General features: G+C 45.4%; 1 protein-coding gene across 4 annotated transcripts in view; it reads left to right on the top strand.

The window, feature by feature from the left end:
• The window catches only part of AFAP1 (actin filament associated protein 1), a 551,057-nt gene that overhangs the window by 384,871 nt on the left and 143,812 nt on the right, over positions 1 to 22,374 (top strand). For all 4 annotated transcript variants that reach the window (XM_069632010.1, XM_069632009.1, XM_069632011.1 and 1 more), the window contains exon 7: positions 19,166 to 19,258. In XM_069632010.1, the coding sequence (XP_069488111.1) occupies positions 19,166 to 19,258 (93 nt within the window). The remainder of the gene's footprint in view (positions 1 to 19,165; positions 19,259 to 22,374) is intronic.

Here is a 22,374-nt window from a genome sequence, read left to right as displayed (position 1 = left end):
TTGTGGAGGATGGCAATGGATTGTGTTTTTAAAGATGGCCGCCGGCCCATTTCCCGTTCCTGCGCAATGATGTAATTTCTGGGTCTGTTTTTTGCAAACACGGTAATACCGTGCCGGTATTTAGGTGTTATGAGGCGGTAACGCTATGGGCGGGCCCCGCAATGCCGGTATAGGGGGGTTGGTGGCCCTTTACCGGCATGGCGGTATTGCCACTACTGGCATGGGGAACGCGCATGCTCGCGCAAACGTAATCACCCGCTGTTAGCGGTTTTATACGAGCACGGACCCGCTCATTCCGGCATGCCGGTAATGAACCCGCTTTTACCAAGCAACTTGTAATGTGGCCCGACTGTAAAAGACCTTGGACAGAAGAGATTGTTTGTTTTGCAAGTTGTGCGGATGAGTTGCGTGTTGAGCGGAGAGGGAGAAGAGGCAGATTTGTTAAGCCATGAGCTTTGCATGAGGTTTCCACCTCAACATCACTGCATCTTCCAGGTTCAGTCACCGCCGATTGTGCTCAGCCTCTTTCAAAATATCAATTGCAAATCATTGAATTAGTAGGCTTGAAAAGAAAAGTTCATGTGTACCATAAATTAATTCGGACATTGCAGGCACATTGCTTTTTTTCAAGCAATGTGCTATGAAATCTTCTTTTTTTTTTTTTCTTCAGCTTTTCTGATCATGCCAGCGGAGGAGGTTAGTAGAAGCATTTTTGTCAAATGAATAAGGTATGACGAGGACAGTGTTTGCGCATGCTCATAGCGAAGCACATACTCCTGGGCCTTTGTGGTCATGTTTATTTCCTCCCCCTGTCCTGTCTGTAACTTCGGCAACTGTGAATTTCTGCCAGGGTTAATAACTGTGCAGAGTTTGCTGATGCTAAAGGCAGAAACCATTGTACAAGATTCAGACTGGAGGGGGCAAGAATGTTTCCAGAGACAGAGTTGTCGGGATTCTGTTTAAATGAAAACATAGTATGTTTTCATAAGGCTTGCCAATTTAAGGTCTTAGTAAGAAAATGCGGGGGCTTTTGTTTGGTATGGGATCAAGTGTCATGATTTTCGGTTTAGTGTCTGCAGAAAATATGTTTAGCAACTGGACTGGACCCAGTGTATACATTTACTATTAAGTCCATTGGAGTGTCAAACTCTATCCAAACTTCATGGGATTAGTTTCGGAGGTTCATAGGGCAGGGAGGTGAATTGGAAGCCGAATGCTTACTTCACACCATTGCAGCGCTTTCAGGACCCTCTGCCTCAGTCACAATTGAAGCCACGGAACAACCCTCTATACCTCAACAACAAATGGAACATTGTATCAACATGATGCCGCTCTTTCGATAAATACCTTATTCAGATCCGTTAAACTCATTGCGGCTCAAAAGGAGGTACAGGCTATTTTAAGCAATTCAAACCCTATAATAATCTGCAATTGGACCAAACCACTTGCTTTTCTAAAATAATTGAAGAATACAGCTTTTTTATGCTTTATGCCATCTGTCACACCCACCCTTAAAACAAGAAAATAGTTTGATGTTATTTAATATGCAGAGCAATTTTTATATTTTATTTTCAATTGCTCAACTATCCCCTTGCCCAGGTGAACATGTAAAGCGAGCACAGGCAAATGCTTTTTCCGTAATTTAGCATTACACTTTTTTAAGCTTATATTATTATTTTGCGCTGTCTTCACTTTACAAAAGACCTGCTAATCAAATAGGTGAGTGTGATTTGATGCAAAGTAGCAGATTATATATAGGTGCCCATAAGCACATGTCATGCATGACTCCTTAAGGATGTCTGGCCTTTTCACAACCAATCAGAAGTAATAGTGGGAAGTTGCAGGGGTATTAAAAAGAGCCCACATTAGGTGTGGTAGACTGTAACAGAGACTTGGAAATGACTAGGGCAATCTAGGTTGGCAACCTCTTGCTTTGAGGATCAGCATTGACTCTCTCAAATTGGAGATCTTCCTGTCAGGAAGTCTGCTTCAGATCTGCTTGCACGAAATTAGAACCAGCCCAGGTTACCCTTTTCAGCCTGGAGCAAGAATCATCCCTTCAGCTTTCCTTATGAAATATGGAATCCCAGCTCTTCAGTTCATCTCTGATTAATTCATCCCCTTGAAACAGCTGTTGGGTACTTTCTTTCCCTCCAGATTTTAATTCCAAAGTCTGACCTATTCTCTGTGCGTTCATGCTTTTTAAAATCTGCAATATTTCCACGCATATGTCATGATTATGTGACAGTTTCTATTGGCTTACCAAGCAATCAGACACGCTTAGAGAATCACCCAATCTTCATTGGATGTTGATATATCTCAATATCAAAAAATAGGGTAATTCTAAATAGTTTTTTCTTTTAAATCTAATAACAGCAATATGGTACATTATTGAAACATGGATGCCCCCATCCACACACCTCTGGATATGGGTTATGAATTAGTTGCATATTTATTCATAAAGTTATGAATATTAGTTGCATTAATTTTGTATAAGTGTAGACATTTTATATTTATGCTGGTTAGATGGAGAATGTGTTTTCAATAAGAATGCACCCTTTTTTTTCTATATTTGCAGAGTTATGCTAACTCTCAATTGTGAGTCTATAATGCAATTGTAAGTATTGTTTGCATTTTAGAATGGAGAACAGACATGAATGGCCAGGCATGTCCTCCAGTCAGCACAATAACTCACATTAGCAAGCCTTTATAATTGCTTCAGTCAATGATTGAATTGAGTGATATAACCGGTCTTCTTTGTCCCACTGCATCAGGCTCACCATTTGGCTGGCTTAATTACAAAGAAAGAGTTCAAAGGTGTCACATTAAGTGCAAACAATCTTTTTGAAGCTCAGCACAAGGAGAACAGCTCTAATGATTATCCAATAGCACACTATATTTCGGTTTCTATCCATATTTTAGTTTATATTTATATGAATATTTAGCGCTTAAGGTGATTTACAAAGGTGGGGACTGCTCATTAGCTTGGAGGGCCTGTTCACAGGGCCTTTTGTTCTGGGAATTGAATGGGTTTTTAATGATTTAAGCACACAATAAATCTTTCCACCTCGAAAGACCCAAGCCACTCTCATGGAAACATGAGCCACCCCATTGGAATGTTTAAAGGGTGCTTACATGAAGTTGGTTCAACAAAAAAAGACAAGAAAACAAGCATTGCCAAAGCCATCTCAACGCTTTTGATTTTGTTCATACACTTAAGTGTAATATTTGATATTTGCAGTGTACCACATTGATTAACTGTTCATTGAAACTGGACCCGCTATACCCTGTGTGAAGAGAAGTGGGAGTGGAAAGAAGTAACTTGAAATTATTCTGAATGTATGCGATAGTGGAAGGTGAAGGTGACCGTGTAGAACCATTCTCATTCTGTTTAAAGTGGTAGCTGTTGTTGAACTGGAAGAGCACACAGAGCTGCACTTTGCCATTTGGACAGCAGAGGGCAACCTAACACTGATGAATTGCATCAGCTGAGTATGCAAACATACCTTGGCGTTTCAAATGTATATAGATTAGTCATGTGTGTACTGGAAGGATAGAGACCAATTTTGTTCAAAAGACATAAATACATTTTCAAAAGCATTTATCGATGAGCTTACAGTTAGCAATGTGTTAAACGATCAAGCAGTAAAAGGTACAGTATGAGTTATTGGATGCCTGGGGAGCCCATGTAGTCTGCAATTTCTTCTCAACAGTTTAGAAACTGAAAGACATTTTACTAACTTGTGATGGGCCAATGATCAAAGTGTTACTTACTAGAATTCAAGGCACTGATATTTCAGATCATGTGCTCTTGATTTTAAAGTAAGTTGTCTGTGTGAAAAACTCAAAGGTGTCTCACCCACTAGTCCCCGGAGATCTGTAATCCAGGTGTCCAGGACACGGCCATCGCTTTTGGATCCAGTTCCTCGGGTGGACCAGTGCGGGATGATCTCCTGGGTGAGGGGTCTTCAGGGAGTGGGACATTGGATGATGATATGCGGTATCCCTTCCCTGTAACCACTTTACCCCATCCTACCAGGTAGGATACTTAGGAAATCAAACCTCCCCATTTAACAACATGAACACTTTCTCACAGACAGCTTGCTATGAGAGAAAATGGTCTAACACCCGGGCTGTATACCTGACATGTCTCAATACAATGGTCAGGCAGGGTCAGCCAATTACTGACCATTCCACACACCTGACTTCCATTACACTTCCCCACATGGATAAAAGGCGGAGCATGAGAGCACACTCTGAGCGAGGCAAAGCACACAAGGAAACAGCAGTTCCAAGATAGCAGTTTGACATGAGGGGAAAGACGACAAAACAGAAATGGATCGCAAGGAGGAAAGTGCCCTTGACCTTTTTGACAAGCAACCGCTACTTTCACAAAACCCCAGGAATAGAAAGCATAAGACCAGGAAACCAGGCTGAGGAATCCTGCATCATGTTTTGGAGGTAGCCGGACCATCCTGCGTCCATAATAAAGGCAGGGAAAATCACATACTGCTGTGGTAATGTCCTTGGCTCCCACAACAAAGCATCGCCAGTGAAATCAACACAGCAAGTGAGTTGAGGGGGCTGATACCAGACCAATCTGTGTTGAAGTCAAGGTTGCAAGTGGCAACATGGTATGGTGAGCACTGAAGTGACAGTGAATGAAATGCATGTGATAACCAACGCGAGTAAAATTGAACAACAGATGAGTGATTGAACTTTGAAACCAAGCTACGATACCTTTGACATGTGTTCTTACAGAGACCTTCGAGTGTTCATGCTCATTCGAAGGTCTCTGTAAAGTATCCAACTGAGAGGTGGCGGAAGTGAAAGAGTGGCAAAGGATTGTGAATCGAAGTGGTCCTGCAGCGGGTCAAGCAAAATCCTGTGCACAATCCTAAGTCTTCGATGGTGATACTGCCAAGAAATGTTATGACAAAATAGATAAAGTTGGTTCGGACCCGAACGAGGGAGATCAGTTAAACTTGCTTTAACCGAAAGCTTTCGTGTTAAAGTGAATTTAATTGCTCCGAGCCCGGCGGAGGGAGACTGATTGAAAATTGGGTAAAAACAATTGAGCCCTGCTGAGGGGGATCCGGGGTGAACTGTGAATTACACGAGAAATTGGTTACATGGAAATCCTATAAGCATTGTGTGTTAAAGGGGATCTGAGCCTGGCTGAGGGGGATCCGAAGTGAATAATGAATCACCTGAGAAATTGAGTATGTGTAAAATTCTAAAAGGAAAGGAACTTGTTTGTCGCATAATGCCCTCTCAAAGAAGAGACTTTTAAAGGCAAAGAGACTTGAGCACAGAAGGCCGTGATGCTAATCTTTGAACTGCACCCTCGTGCTAGAGAAGCCAGAGACTGTGCCAAACTCGAGAGTGCCGCCTTGTCTCGTGCTGAAAATGTGGGGAAGGGAGGCCAATGCCCTGAATATCCTGACATATAATTTCTTGAACACTTCTTTCTTTTACATAACATTGTTTCCCACACTATTTGTATTCAGAGGTAAGGCTTGGCAATATGTTTTATAGTATAAGCCCTTTTATTTTGACAAGACACCACTAGGACTGCGTTATTATTTGATGGTCATAGCTTCCTCCCATCTTTAGACTTAGGATTACATAGGCATTTTTCAAACCCTTTTTGAAGTTCAATAAACACTCTTAAACTGTGGTCACTTGTGTCTGTTGATACCATGCCTTCCTTACATCTGCAACTGATATTGTAGAAGTGAAGAGTTGTAGATTGACTGTTTCACATCCAGATGAAAATGAATGCAATCGTGATATTAGCAATTTCTGGCAAACAATATTGGCGTATTATAGAATGTAGGTACTTTAAGCCTCTGTGAGTGTTCAGGTGAATAGTGTAGTTGCTGAAATGAAATGGAAATTTGCATTAGATCGAAAAATATTTTAGAACTGGTTATTCTCTACCAAAGGTAAAGTCAGTCTAAAAGACTGATCAAGGTATTAGTTAATAATCTTCTGAATTTGCCTGAGAAGAAACACAGAATTACTGGGAATTGGTGAAGGGAGTAAATACACTTGTGCCTTACAGACTTAAAATTCACTGAATGGAATATCAAATAATGAGGACACTGGACAGGCATATCTGTAGAAGATTGTCTTTACGCCAGAGCCTGTGTAATCTAGTGCTACAGCCATTAGTTTGAACTGCTCAGTAAAATGGCTTGTTGAAGGGTATACCTCATAAGGGCCAAAGTTGCAAAATGTTGTCTTATACAGATGGTGTACTCCTTTTCCTTGCTGATTCTGAAAATTCTTTAGACCAGAACTTGGATATTTGAATTTGATAGTTTGGTCTCACAATCCGTAGGAAATGTCAAGTAGGGTACTTGGTTGATGAGACAATATGCTGGTGCAGGACAGATATTACATTGCATTCTTGGGGGGTTGAAGTTACCTATAATGCCACAAACATAATGATTGCATCACAATCTCATAACGGTTATGAAACAGTCCAGGGATGATAGTTTTTCAACTGTTATACTAGCATAGAACTGTATAATGTATGTATGTATTTGGCATCACTGTGAAAGTAATGTTCAATATGTGGGGTGTATTATAATATTCTAAAATAAAAGAATAATATTCTGAAATAAAAGGTTCCAAAAAATGTAATTCTTTTTCTAAAGTAAAGCAATAATTTGCCCATTCTATCCGGTGATGCATGTATCATTTTCAAACTGCCTGTTGCCCATTAATTGGTCAGTCCTCCAATTCTAACTTTGGTGATACACCATTCTGTTTATTTACATCATCATAATGCTTCCATAAGATGGGTCCATGCTCAATACATATAATAATAATAATAATAATAACAATAATAATAACGGACATAGTTTCATTGTATTCGGTTTCATGTCTACTGACAAACCATATTGCTCATGAAAGGACGTATGCATTATGCTTTTTTGATGGATGGGGGATGCATTACTTTTTACATCCTCCACCTGTCACTATACCTAGTGAATGTGTCGCATGTGGGTCCTTGGTGCACAGTCTAATTGGGAATAGGGATTGGGACAAATAGTAGATTGAGTTTGTAAATGGCTTGAAACCGGGCTGTGTGCACACCATGTTGCTTCTCAGTAAGTATCTGCCTGACTTCCCAGACTCTTGACTAAAGCACATTGCTTTCCACCGAAAGATCACTCTAGTTGCCTCATGCCAACGGTGCGCTGATTTTTAGATCCCACAGGGGTTGCATTACAAGTCCAATTGTATATATTTGCACAATATTGTTCCAATAATCCAAGACTAATATTACGTTTTTCAAGACAAAATGCCTCATCACGACTTTGGCGGTAACCCTTAAATCCGGCGGTAGCGCTATTACGGCCGGATTTAAGGGTCCGCCAAATCAGGACTTCGGCGGATTTCACCCCAGCGCTTAGCTGGGGGGAAATCCGCCGAAAATTCGCGCTCATACCGCCGGTGGGAAATCCGCCGGCGGTATTAGCGTGAAATTTCCACATTGAGCCCAATGGGGAATGGGGCATTCCCGGATGGGCTCAATTGGGAATGGGGATTAACATTACCGTCGAACTCGTGATCCGGCGCTATTAGCGCCGGGGAGTTCGGTGGTAGGGCTAATACCGCCAGCGGTAATACTGCCGGCGTTACCGCCCAAGTCGTGATGAGGCCCAAATTCTGGTATGTGTGGTTTCCTAAATGGCAACACATTGTAAGAAATGGCTCAGTACAAATACTTGAGTTTGATGTTTTTGAAGAACTTTCTCTGAAAGCGCGACTTGGGCCTAGATTTGTCAAAGACAAAAGTATGCGTGGAACATTATGCTTTTAAAAAAAAATAAACAGGGTTTATATCATTAAAGTAGTCATTAATGTTGTAATGGTCTATAAGGAGGAGACTGACAAAGGTGGCATGATTGTTGGCATAGACTTTTATTTGTTAAAAAATAAAGCGAAAACCTGTCTCTCCCTACTATGAGGGGTTTCTCTACCTCCGCTAAGGAACTAAGGAATCTGTCAGAATGTCCAAGTAATTGAAAGAGTGTCCAACCTTCTGTGTCAAAATTCCTATATCTATCCCTTACACTAGCAACTGAGCTAAAGAGATACTTGATCTTCTTGGTCCAGAAAAATGACTCCCTTCTTCTGGATACTGGATTATAGTTCCAATTGTCACATGGGAACTGTGCCTGAGAGAATGACTCCTTTCTCCAGGTCTCAGTTCTTTTCCAGGGTATAGCACAACGTTCCGGCTTAAGGGGCTGTAAAGGTCTCAGTTCCAACTCAAAAATTCCAACTGAAACATCATTCCTTATTGCCCATAGTTTTCCTCACTATTGGGTTCCTGGAGAATGCCTCCTTCTCCAGGTATTGTGTTCTCAATGCAGTGGCAGAGAAATTACTCCCTTCCCCACGCCTTCCTCGGCTTTGCTTTATGTTACACTACACCAAGGGGGTTAGGCTGCCTTCCCCTGATCCCTCTTGGCTTCCTCCAAGTTTCACAATGTCAGGGTGGAATGGTTCCTTTCCACTGGTCTTCCTTCCAACTGTTCTTGTAATTTACAAGACCCCTGGGGGAATGACTCCCTTCCCCTGGTCTTTCTCACGATTCTCACCACTTCAGGGGGAATTAATCCCTTGCACTGGTCAATCTTCAAACTTGCTCTCACAATACACACTGCCAGGAGGATGACTCCCTGTCCCTGGCCTTTCTTGGGCTTCTTTTTACAGTTCCCAGTGTCGGGGTGGGTGGGTGGGGGGCTGGTGGCGGCGGCTTGGGGAGTGACTTCTTCCCCTGATCGTGTTTAGGTTTGACGTTTGCAATGCACAGTACCTGGGGGAATGACTCCCTTCCACTGGTTTCTTCAATCTTAATTTTATAGCTCAGTTCTGTGGGTCCCAGACCTGGATGTTTGTCTTCTCCTGCTCAAGCAGACCTGGTTCAGTCGCCTGCCAGATACTGCAACAAAGAAGAAGGCTTAATGTGTTCTTCTCCTGTGGGCGCAGGTCCCAGACATGCGCTTTGTTACTTCCCAGGGTTTTGGCAGACTTGGTTCACTACCCTGCCAGGTACCACCATGAGGAAGATGACTTAGGCGGCTGCTTGATATAGATGCAGGTCCCAGACCGACCCATCTTTCTTTAATCTTCCGCCCTTCACGGGGCCCCACCAACCATCCCGGCCACCCAGAGGTCTGTAGGGTGCTTACTGCCATCCTCTGGTCGTTTGTGGGCTTCCCTGCTATCCCGTTCTGGTCTGTCTTGGATTCTCCAGTGGCTGTGGTGACTCTGAGTGTTCCCCTGTCTCTGGGGTGTGCTTCTTCAGCTGACTGCATGTTCCAGTTTCCTCGATCGGCTGGTTGCCCGTTGCTTCTCCACCTTTGCCGGATAGTCCACGGTGGACCTTTCAAGTCTCTCTGCAGGTAAGCGTGCCGGGCTGCAATCTCTCGGTTTCTTTAATTCGTCCGACTTTGAATCTCCTGGTTCCTCCAGGGCGGCGGGTCTGACAGCATTGGTTGTCCCTCTGCTCTTTTATTGACAGTGTTTCATACCTCCCCTGATGCAGCCAGAACGCTTGGTTTGGTTCTGCGGCTCCACATGCACTGCTCCGTGCTTGTTCTTTGTCTTAGTACTAACTTGGCGATCTTCGTGTGGGTCAATTGGATTTTCCTTCATCTCAGTACTTAAAGGATACTCTTCCTTTGTGGAGCCTACGCTCTTCCTCATCCCAGTACTTCCTATATTGATAGCTCTACAAAATCATATAGGAATATTAGGGATAGTGTTGGTGTGATGGGGGTAGGAAGGAGTGCCACGGTAAGGTGGGTTATGGGGATTCCATGTTGTCCCCGGGTCGTCCCCATGAGATCCACCTGCTGAGTACCACCCTCAGGGGGACTATCGGGGGTGGCCTCACCTCCCTGGCCTCATGACAAGGGGCTCCCCATAGGGGAGAAATGACGGCATTTGGGGATTTGTCGCATTGTGTACGAGTTGAAGTTGTGCCCTTTAGTTATTATTCTTCCGAAATGTGTACCTATAGAGGTTATCAGATACGAAATTGGGCTGCAATCAATCTCTAGCTTAGTTGAATGGAAGAAACTATGTCTTCTGAGAAAATGTGAGACATCATGTGAATGATCAATATACCAATTGCTAGGAATAAATGACGTAGCAATTATATACAGGGTATATGAGTAACCTAAGGAATGAATGTGGAATCATTCTGGAAAATCTGGGCCTCTCGATGGAAGTAGTGAAAACTAACCCGAATAAGGTAAAATAAAAACAGGGGTATGGACTGGGAAAGGAATAGGCTGGGGATTTCTAAATCGAGGGTTTATGCCCAAGTGTTATCTGCGCTAAAAATCCCAGGTGAAATGGAATCTTATCTTTCCATGCAAAAATGTGAAATGTGTTTTATGAGGTTTAGGCTGAATGTGTTGCAAACAAATTAAATTAACCAAATTAAATTAACCACATTCGGAAACAAGAAGATGGAGTGAGTGGTATATGTAGACACTGCAAGAGTCCACTTGACATTGAATCATTAATCCACCTACTAATGGGATGCCCTACGCTTCTGCTTAATAGGCTTCACTACTTTGGAGACTTTGTCAACCCTGAATGTATTCTGAGAGATTCATTTTGATAAAAAGTTGTTGGGGAATCTATGTCACTGAAGCTAAGAGTATTGGCTTATTTTTTAAAAAAGTCTGAAAATTAGAGAACTGTCAAGCTGATTGGCCCGAGAGGACCGCGTACCTGTAGTCTTGGTGGTTGGTCTCGCAGAGGTCGCCAGTCTGGAGTCCAGGAACTGATGAGATAGCGGCACGAGGAATCAGCCTCTCCACCACCCAAATGAGGAACTGGGTGAAGGATGGACCAACCCCCAATGTCACAAAGGCACTCTCCCAGGTAAGCGTGACAAGAGGATGTAGGCTCAGATGGAGGGAACCATAGTCCAGGTAGAGCTTGTTGTCCAGACCATGAATCTTCCAAGAACCTCAGTGCAGCGACAGTTGATAGATAGACCAGTGTAGCAGAAAGGTATTCGTAGTAGGCAAAGGAGCTTGGCTGGTGCAGATAGTTCCAATGGTACACAGGATGAGATTCGGAGTCAGGCAAGACAGGAAAGAGTGAGGACAGTTGGAACTAGTTGTCTGGCCAATTAGAGAACTGTAGGAACGTGCCCAAGATGGAACAGGGGGAATGCAGGCTAGTGTGGGATAAGTCCCCTCTACACAATGATGACTCAGGACAGAACTCCGGAATGGGCTGAGGGAAGACTGACCCAGGGCAAAACCTAGGTAGTAGCTGGAGGCTGGCTGGCCCAGGGCCGAACCCAGGTGAGGATTGAAGGCAGGCAGGCCCAGGACAGGACCCGGATAAGAACTGGAGTCAGGCTGGCCCAGGGCAGGCCACAGGTAAGGACTGGAGGCAGGCAGGCCCAGGACAGGCCACAGGTAAGGCCGGAGGCAGGCAGGCCCAGGACAGGCCACAGGTAAGGCTGGAGGCAGGTAGGCCCAGGACAGGCCACAGGTAAGGCTGGAGGCAGGTAGGCCCAGGACAGGCCACAGGTAAGGCTGGAGGCAGGTAGGCCCAGGACAGGCCACAGGTAAGGCTGGAGGCAGGTAGGCCCAGGACAGGCCACAGGTAAGGCTGGAGGCAGGTAGGCCCAGGACAGGCCACAGGTAAGGCTGGAGGCAGGTAGGCCCAGGACAGGCCACAGGTAAGGCTGGGCAGGAACAACGAGGAAAGCGAAGCAAACCGCGTTGAGACGCGGGCAGCTTTGACTAGCGGCCTCTTTTATGGGCCGCCGGCGCCCGAGAGGCCTGGAACGCAAACCGTTCCGTTTCCGGGCGCCGGCGAACCCAGAACGAGGCTTGGAAGGCAAGCCCCCACGGCGCATGCGCGGAACCGAGAGAGAGGACCTCCGCGCATGCGCCGAAGGCCGCCGGCCCTGTAATCCGTTGCTCCCCTCCCGGCGAGTCCCCAGACGCGAACGCGCGGGTAGACTCGCCAGGAGGAAATGGGAGCGGCAGACCCCAGTCTCCCGCGTGACATGACACTATGCCCCCTCCCAGGAAGACCCGGGGCCCCAGGCTTCCAGGGAAACCGTACGTAGAACTCACGTATCAGCCGGGGAGCATGCACGTGCTGGCGCGGTTCCCAGGTACGATCACAGGCCGGGTACCCCTTCCAGTCAACCAAATAGTGGAGCACCCCTCTACGGTACCGGGCATCACAGATCTCGTGTACCTCAAACTCAGGGCCCCCCTGTACCAAAACAGAGGCCGGACGAGGAGAGGTGCGGCCATAATCATCGACCACATAGGGTTTTAACAGGGACACGTGAAAAACGGGATGTACACGCCAGGAAGAGGGTAGGTGAAGACGGAAGGCTACAGAGGACAACCGTTTGGTGATAACAAAGGGTCCCAAATATCGAGGGGCCAGTTTGACGGGCAGATTGCGGAGAGGCAGGTTCTTTGAGGACAACCACACCTTGTCGCCCTCCTGGAAATTAGGTTCTGCACTCCTCTTCCTGTCTGCCTGTCTCTTCATCCGATCCTTGGCTTCACTTAAGATCTTGTGTGCAAGTTCTTGCTGTTCCCGGATGTGTAAGACCAGACCATCAGCAGAGGGAACAGTACTAGACGGAACTGGTTGAAAAGGCATTAACCGAGGATGTAGACCAGTGGAACAGAAGAATGGGCTGACTCCAATGGAGGCATGAACAGTGTTGTTGTAGGATACTTCGGCCAGATCTAGCCCACCTTTCCAATTAGACTGTGTGGCATTGGCAAAACAGCGGAGGTACCCCTCCAAAGTCTGATTGGTCCTTTCGGTTAGCCCATTTGTCTGTGGGTGATAGCCTGAGCTTAGAGCTCTATGTATTCCCAGATGACCACACACCTGTCTCCAAAATGATGAAAGAAACTGGGTACCTCTATCCGATATGATTTTCTCCGGTAGGCCGTGCAACCGGTAGATGTCGTGCAGAAACGCTGAAGCCATTTGAGTAGCTGTAGGGATTTTCCGGAATGGGATGAAATGGGCCAGTTTGGTGAAGCTGTCCACAACCACCATTATACAGGTGTACCCTTCAGATGGAGGCAAATCCACAATGAAATCGGTGGCGATGGTATGCCATGGATAGGGAGCCACTTCGGTGGGCATTAACAAACCCAATGGTCGTCTTCTGGGAACCTTGCACTGGGCACATATTGGACAGCTGTCAATGTACTTCTGGACCTCGGTCGCCCAACCAGGCCACCAGAACTGTCGGGATATCAACTCTCGAGTGGCTCTGACCCCGCGATGTCCTCCTATGGGTGAATCATGGAATCCGTGTAGAATGCCCCTTCTAATGGCTCCTCTGGGTATGTAGAGTCTTCTTTGAAAAAACAACAGTCCGTCTCGTTCTGATACTAGTTGCCGACTAAGAAGGGACGTTCTTTCTGGATCCGACCGAGTGGCTTCCGCGATGGACTTAAGGTGAGAGGACAAGGCCAGCAGAAAATGGCGAGGAGAAATCAGTGGCTGTTCTGGACAGGGCGTCCCATCTACGTTTTCCAGGGACCTGGAAAGCGCATCCGCTTTCGTATTGGAGGTTCCCGGGATATAAGTAACATGGAACTCAAACGGAGAGAAGAAGAAGGCCCACCGGGCTTGACGAGGAGTCCGACATTGCAGAGAGCGAAGATATTGCAGATTGCGATGGTCTGTCCGCACCTCCACAGAAAAGCGTGCTCCGAGGAGAAAATGTCTCCATTCCTCGAATGCGGTCTTGATGGCTAACAGTTCCCTTTCAATCACCGCGTAGTTTCGTTCGCTGGGACTCAACTTGCGAGAATAATAGGCTACTGGATGTTCTACCAACGTGATAGGATCTTTCTGAAGAAGGACTGCCCCTACAGCAAAGCTGGAAGCATCGGCCTCCACTATGTAAGGCAACTCTTCCTGGGGATGGCGCAGGATCGGGGCAGCCATAAAGGCCGACTTCAATACGTCGAAAGCCCGGGAAGCCACGAGATCCCATTCGAACGTGATCTTGCTGCTGGTTAGCCTGGTGAGGGGCGCCGAGATCTGTGAGAACTGTGGGATAAAGCGCCTGTAAAAGTTTGCGAATCCCAGGAAGCGTTGGAGAGCCTTGATATCGTGTGGATGTCTCCATTCTTGTATGGCTCGCACCTTCTTGGGATCCATCCCAATGCCTTCTTGATTGATAACAAATCCCAAGAATTCAATGCTGGGTTGGTGAAAGCTACATTTCTCCGCTTTGGCGAACAGGTTATTGACGGACAGCCGATGAAGGACCTCACGAACATGTTCCACATGCTCGTCTAAGGATTTAGAGAATATCAATATGTCGTCCAGATAAACCCAAACGGATAACCCTAACAGGTCACCAAAGATGTAGTCCATGAATCGTTGAAAAACAGCGGGAGCATTACATAGGCCGAAAGGCATAACCCTGTATTCAAAATGCCCAAAAGATGTCTTGAAAGCTGTCTTCCACTCGTCCCCACTCCTGATGCGCACCAAATGATAAGCTCCGCGGAGGTCCAATTTGGAGAAGATTCGCGCAGTATGCAGGGTTTCAAGGATGCTGCGAATTAAGGGTAAAGGATACCGGTCCTTGGCTGTTATGTCATTCAACTGCCGGTAGTCGACACAGGGTCTCAATGTACCTTCTTTTTTCTTTACAAAAAACAGGGGGAATCCTGCAGGCGATTTCGATGGCACAATGTACCCCTTTTCTAGACTCTCCGACAAATACTCCTGAAGAACTAGCTTCTCGTCACGTGTCAAAGCATATAGTTTCCCATGGGGAATAACGTGGTCCGGTAGCAGGTCAATGGAGCAATCAAAAGAACGGTGTGGAGGAAGGGGTATGTTGCCAGGTTCAGAAAACACATGTTTGAATTCGGAATATTCCTGTGGGACCAGAGACGTGGAACATAGATGAACCCCATTGCTGTCCGTTATTAGAGAAGTCGAGACGGTCCTGGTGGGAACGGGTAGCTTGCATTCTTGAGCACACCGTTCGGATGAAAAGGTCAAGGTCTGGGTTCTCCAGTCTATCAAAGGATTGTGGTGTTGCAACCAAGGTAATCCCAAAACCATCTTGTAGTTCGGTGACTTGATAACATCAAAGGCTAGTTCCTCGTAATGATCAGCAATCAGAAGGGCCAGTCCAACTGTGAACTGACTAACGGGTCCAGAAGACAAGGGAGTACCATCAATAAGCTCCACCGACAGAGGCGTGTGTCTGGAAACGAGTGGTATCTTATGTCTGGTGACGAACGTTTCGTCGATGTAATTGCCGGAAGCCCCACAGTCCAGTAGACCGGATACTTCCAGGTTCTTGTCTGGTAGTTTAATTCGGACCTTCAGGGTCTGTAGTACCGCTGGTTGCATGGGCAGACGTATAGAACAAATAACAGAAGGGTCTGAGGAAGGAATGGGACCTGTCGTTGCCCTTCCTGTATACGACAGGTCTCCTAGTTTCCCGACTTCTTCTTCTGCGGACGCAAAGGACACGTACCCAAATAATGTCCAGCTGCTCCACAGTAAAGACACAAACGCAAAGACCTCCTTCGTTTCTTCTCTTCTTCCGTCAAAGGTCCCCTCATGGCTCCTACTTGCATGGGCTCAGGTCCGGACTCGGTCGACCCAAACGAACCAGCAGGTGTGTTGGTTGTCCGGGGACCGCTTCTGTCAAGCCGACGTCTCTCAGCCTTTCGTTCGGCTAGCCTTTGGTCAATACGGAGTACTTGATCGATCAAGAGTTGAAGGCTCTCTGGTTCAGGGATGTGAAGTAACTCATCCTTGTACTCCTCTCTCAGGCCTCGACGAAACAGTGTCTTCTGTGTAATTTCGGGCCACTGGGAGTCAGTAGCCAAAAGTCGGAAACGGCTGATGTAGGTGATGACGTCATTGCTTCCCTGTTTGTAGTCCATCAATTGATTCTGTGCAACGGAGGCCAGGTTCGGCGTCTGAAATACCTCAAGAAAGGCCTTTTCAAAGGCAGCAAAGTCATTCAAAATAGGACTGTTCGTAACCACAAACGGAGTTGCCCAAGCTAATGCGTTCCCAGTTAGGTTCCCCAAGATGTAACCAATCTTGGCCCTATCAGTGTTGAAGTAGGTAGACCTGAAGAGAAAGTGTATTCTGCAGTGGTTACAAAACTCCGCCACCCGTCTAGGGTCTCCGTCGAATTTGATGGGTGTTGTATGAGCCAATGATCCCTCTCCTTGAGAGGTACTAGGTGCTCCTTGCGTTATCATTTGTCGTAATGTTTGATTCTCCTGACGCAGGGCGGTCATCTCGGCCCTGAGCGCTAGCAACTCGTTCCTCATGTCCTGCGATTCATCCATCTCTGAATCAGGAGGAAGGCGTCTCAATCTGTCAAGCTGATTGGCCCGAGAGGACCGCGTACCTGTAGTCTTGGTGGTTGGTCTCGCAGAGGTCGCCAGTCAGGAGTCCAGGAACTGATGAGATAGCGGCACGAGGAATCAGCCTCTCCACCACCCAAATGAGGAACTGGGTGAAGGATGGACCAACCCCCAATGTCACAAAGGCACTCTCCCAGGTAAGCGTGACAAGAGGATGTAGGCTCAGATGGAGGGAACCATAGTCCAGGTAGAGCTTGTTGTCCAGACCATGAATCTTCCAAGAACCTCAGTGCAGCGACAGTTGATAGATAGACCAGTGTAGCAGAAAGGTATTCGTAGTAGGCAAAGGAGCTTGGCTGGTGCAGATAGTTCCAATGGTACACAGGATGAGATTCGGAGTCAGGCAAGACAGGAAAGAGTGAGGACAGTTGGAACTAGTTGTCTGGCCAATTAGAGAACTGTAGGAACGTGCCCAAGATGGAACAGGGGGAATGCAGGCTAGTGTGGGATAAGTCCCCTCTACACAATGATGACTCAGGACAGAACTCCGGAATGGGCTGAGGGAAGACTGACCCAGGGCAAAACCTAGGTAGTAGCTGGAGGCTGGCTGGCCCAGGGCCGAACCCAGGTGAGGATTGAAGGCAGGCAGGCCCAGGACAGGACCCGGATAAGAACTGGAGTCAGGCTGGCCCAGGGCAGGCCACAGGTAAGGACTGGAGGCAGGCAGGCCCAGGACAGGCCACAGGTAAGGCCGGAGGCAGGCAGGCCCAGGACAGGCCACAGGTAAGGCTGGAGGCAGGTAGGCCCAGGACAGGCCACAGGTAAGGCTGGAGGCAGGTAGGCCCAGGACAGGCCACAGGTAAGGCTGGAGGCAGGTAGGCCCAGGACAGGCCACAGGTAAGGCTGGAGGCAGGTAGGCCCAGGACAGGCCACAGGTAAGGCTGGAGGCAGGTAGGCCCAGGACAGGCCACAGGTAAGGCTGGAGGCAGGTAGGCCCAGGACAGGCCACAGGTAAGGCTGGGCAGGAACAACGAGGAAAGCGAAGCAAACCGCGTTGAGACGCGGGCAGCTTTGACTAGCGGCCTCTTTTATGGGCCGCCGGCGCCCGAGAGGCCTGGAACGCAAACCGTTCCGTTTCCGGGCGCCGGCGAACCCAGAACGAGGCTTGGAAGGCAAGCCCCCACGGCGCATGCGCGGAACCGAGAGAGAGGACCTCCGCGCATGCGCCGAAGGCCGCCGGCCCTGTAATCCGTTGCTCCCCTCCCGGCGAGTCCCCAGACGCGAACGCGCGGGTAGACTCGCCAGGAGGAAATGGGAGCGGCAGACCCCAGTCTCCCGCGTGACATGACAAGAACAAATCAAAAACTGGCAATCATAAGATAAGATAAGAGATGGACTATACTGAGTATGCTATAATCAAGGATTAGGCTAATGTTTATAAGAATGCAGTCCTCTTAACATCACCTCTCCAGCTGTGGGTGATTGTTTATAGACAGTATCTTATGATCAAGGATAATGTTAAATGTTTATGGGATCACAACCTATCTCCTTATCGCTCACTTAAATTAAAGACTTTAGTGTATACTAGAATGTTGTAAACTATGGTAAAGGACGGAGAATAAGAAAATTGTGATGAGATTGTTTATACACTGGATTATGTATAATGTTAAATATTACAGGAATGTTGATGCTTTCTAAATATCTTATTATTTGTACGGGAAAAAAACGAGAATGTTTTAAATTGTGTAAATATATTTGCGATATATTGTTAAAGAATGTTCGTTTTGTAAAGGTTTTTATAAACCATATACAAATAAAAAAAAAAAAGTACATAAATATTACAAAACCATCCATCATGAATATGGGTACGGGGGAAGGGCCACCGTTCAAATGTGACCTTTACCAGAATATGTTGGAACTCTCGGTATGGAAACTTGTTCTTTACTTGCATTTGATTTGTGTAAAATGGGTACAATGGCTCGGCATATAGGAAATTATAACCAGCTAAGGTTCAGAGGCTAAAATCCTTAAAATGTGATATCACACTACCCAAAGCATCTGGGATGCAGCCATACCTGGAAAACATGACCTCCCCCAAGGTAAGGAGGGAAATACTATGTGTAAGATTAGGGGTCCTACCTGTCCAGGATTCTGTGTGGTATGGCCTTGGGCACTCCTGTGCATTTATTTGATGTGCTTAAGGCAAAGCAGGTATGTTTTTTTTCGCAATCTTTCACTAGAGACAGTCGGACACTTGTTTTGTACCTGCTCATGTAAAAGCTATGGTGGTGGGAAATTAAACGGAGAAAAATCCTGCTTAATGTAGGTTTGGAACACTGCTTGAGTGTTAAGATTCGTGCATCGATTACTAAATCATAGACGGTTGACAAGCTGGATGCTTAGGTTACAAAAACAGCAAACCTTCCTGTTAAGGTGAGGATTTGCGCTGACTAACACTGTTTTTAATTTCTGTAAATTCATGGCACATGGGTATAATAAAATGTTACTGTTTTAAGACAAAGGTTAGATTAATTGAAGTGTTACTTTCTGACTCTGGTTCCTTGAAGACGAGGCACTGCTTGACGGACTCTGTTTTCTTTTTTGGAGGGTAGACTGTATTAAAAAATGTTTAGAATTTGTAATCAAATAAATGCAATTTGATGTGTTTTTCCTGTGCCTGTATTTTTATTTTCTTAATTCACAATTTTTCCTGATAGTGTATTACATTTCTTTTTGTTTTGTTTGATATTTTTCAGGTTATAAAAGATGTTTGCAGCAGCTGTAACGATGCATTCGATTCTGATGGGCTGTCCTCTAGTTCTCCTGTACCCAAGAGTGAGCTAGAAAAGGTAGAGGAAAGTCCTAATAATTAAATGTAGAGAATAAGCAGTTTACTGACGCTAAGTGTTTTAACCATGTTCTCCTAAATCTCTGATCTTTTTCTGATGTGTATAGTATTTTCCAGATGATGTCTTGAACTGTGTATCACAGTGCATACCTGTAAAGTATACATGGGATTAGGGTGGCAAAGGCAAAGCCAGTCATACTTGATTGGCTGTGGGATTTGCAGCTGTGCAACCATTGAAGACATGTTGCTGTGAGTTTTAGCCATTGACTCCTAGCTCCCTGGCAAGCATCATGGGTACCCTCCCTTGACTACTTCTGCCTAGGGAAATATGACTCAATATCTTCACATGTTGGTCTGAAATAGCGGATCAAGGTATTCATTTGTATGCATCTTTGTCAGAGGTAAATACCTGGTTTTCGGAAACTAAGAGTAAGACACGAGTAATGAATAGGCAATAGTCCAACAGATTTGTCGGCAAAAGGCCCCAGACCATCAATATGATTTAAACAATCGGGTCAGAGTTGTATTTTGACTTGGTAGTAGAAATATGTGGTTATCATTAGCGATGCCAATTTATCTGGTCAAAGAATTCTTAGTTTGGGCGTATGAGTGGATATTAATCTCAACCATGACCCGAAAGGCTCCGTTATAGAAGGAAGATCTATGCGGGGAGATCAAGTTCCATGGAAAGAAAGGATCTTGTGAATGTTTTCCTCAGTCAGATAATATAAAGCACCTTGCAATACATCTCTAATGCCAGGAACAGATGGCAAGGCAATATTGGTTCAAAGTGTTTTACCCAGCAGATATTGCTAAAATGCTATTGCAAATCCTCCACTGCCAATATTCAGCTCACATAGATATGTAATGTTTCTACTACATATGTGCTTCATAAGATCTTTTTGTAGGCATAGCAAACTAGTTTCATGATTAAGTCCAAGGCTAAGTCTCCCCACCAGTGAATGTTTTATGATAGCTAACATCCTGCTATGAATTCCAGCTGACTTCATACAGCTGACATACTCTTTTACTGAGTGTCCGAGTTAATTGTTTAGCTACCTGCTTTTTAGTATCTGCTGGATCTTCACATTGTGGCAAGGTCTTAAAATTATGATGATAGCAGTTGCATCACTGAAATATTGTATTGATACAAGGTTTGTCAGTCAGTCAGTCTGGGTCTTGCAAGTTAGCCTGATCACTAGCCACTGTTTTTAGTCCATTGCTTCCGTTTGTGTGTGAACGTAGGCTCCCAATAGCTGGTATTTAGGTTCACAGTCTATCTTCAGCTGATCTGGGATCCTTGACATTAATTTTGAGTAGATGGTGATTCGTTTAACACTTGTTGCATAATTTGAGATCAGATTTGCCCTTTACTCATCCAATTCCCCCTGTTGCTCGTGCCTGTTTCAATCAAAACAGGAAATAAGGAACCTGATGCCTCTGCTCTCATTTACTCACAAGGTTACATTTAATAATGCCTTTGTTTTGTCCAGCCTTGATTTTAGCAATAGTATGTTTCTGGAACTCTAAATTTGCAGCTGCAACATATGCAGAACTTTGTAGCCCGATAGCTCCCGGGGCTTCAGGAAGCGCCACCATGCCTTGCCTGCTCTGTGATCTTTGCGTTGGCTACCAGCTAAGCAGCAGATCATCTTCAAGAGTTTATGATTGGTCCATAAATGGGTCCATGGAAATCACATCAATCCTTTGTCCTTATTCTTGCATCTTTACCATCCAAGTACATCTTTGAGATTGCTGAACTCTTACACCTTGGTTATTCAAAGATTTACAAGAGTCAGATTTGGAGGTTGTACGTTCATTCACCTGGCCTCTAATTTGCAGAATGTGGTTCACCTTGCTCTAAGGAAACACAGGATCTAGCTTCTTTCAGAAAACTGAAAACTTTGTTTTCTGTCCTGGGCAGTACCTCTCCATTCAGTTGATCTCTCTTCTAAGGCCAGTCTGTTAATTGAAATGACAGCATAATTCGTCCATAACCTACAGCACCATTATACCCGCTTGGTGATTGTTACACATTAGACAAATACATAACACACATACATACATTCCCAGAGGACACCAAATCAGAAAAGCCCAGCTGGGCGAGAATTTATGCAGGACATGAGGTGTTGGAAAGTAAACTTGTATGATGTTTGAGAAGGTAAGATATTGTTTACTTACCTTTGAGAGTTGCTGTCTTGTGACTAGGGAAGGGAGTAGCAGTTTGCGGCACAACAAGGAAGCCAAAATACTGAAGCTAACATAAAATGGTGACAGCAGGGAGCAGAGTCACAGTAGGAGCAAAATCACAGTGGGGCCACTGTTAATATGGGCAACAATGATGTGGGGCACAGGGTAGCAAAATCACAGTGGGGCAACAATTAAGGCTGGGCAATATATTGAGTTTTGGAGATATATCAATAGATTTTCAAAATTGATCTAGGATGAGACAAGTGTGTTAACATTGCGATATATATACATATATATACATTATTACATATACTATTTTTTATTTACATTTTACACAGCTGTGTATTCTCAAACAGGGAGAGGACCCCAGTGTTTGCACTTTATTTTGATAAATGTCTTGGAAAGGTGTTTGTGACATCTCGCATGCAGTTGACAGCTTACATCTGAGCATTTAACCCTCATAAACATATCGAGATATATATCATATATCACTATTCATCCCAAAAATATAAAGATGTGTCTTTTGGTCCATATCGCCCAGCTCTAGTAACAATTAACTTTGGTCACCAGGTAGCAGTTCAGAGTGGGGCAGCAATTAAAGTAAAAAAATAAACGCGAGCACAATCATGTGAGAAAAAAAGCCGAATCACACTGAGACAACTATAAAAATGGGGCAACAATTAATATGCAGAAGCAGGGAGTACAATTACAGTGGGGCAAAAAATGAGCGTGCAAAACCAGTTAGGGAAGTGACAGTATGACTCCAGGGAGTAAAATTACAGTGGGACAACAACTGAAGTGGTCATCAATCAAAGAAGCAAAAACATGGTGGGGAAAGGTTAATTAGGGACCCCCCAAACCCCCTCCCCCCCACTGAGGTCAATAATGAATATGAGGAACAGGGGAGAGAAATCACAGCGGTTTTAC

Source organism: Ambystoma mexicanum, chromosome 6q (genome assembly GCF_040938575.1).
Source record: "Ambystoma mexicanum isolate Mex_15411 chromosome 6q, UKY_AmexF1_1, whole genome shotgun sequence".
NCBI classification, from domain to species: Eukaryota; Metazoa; Chordata; class Amphibia; order Caudata; family Ambystomatidae; genus Ambystoma; species Ambystoma mexicanum.
Note: the sequence above shows the minus strand (reverse complement) of the source record. Positions and strands in the feature narration are given on the sequence as shown.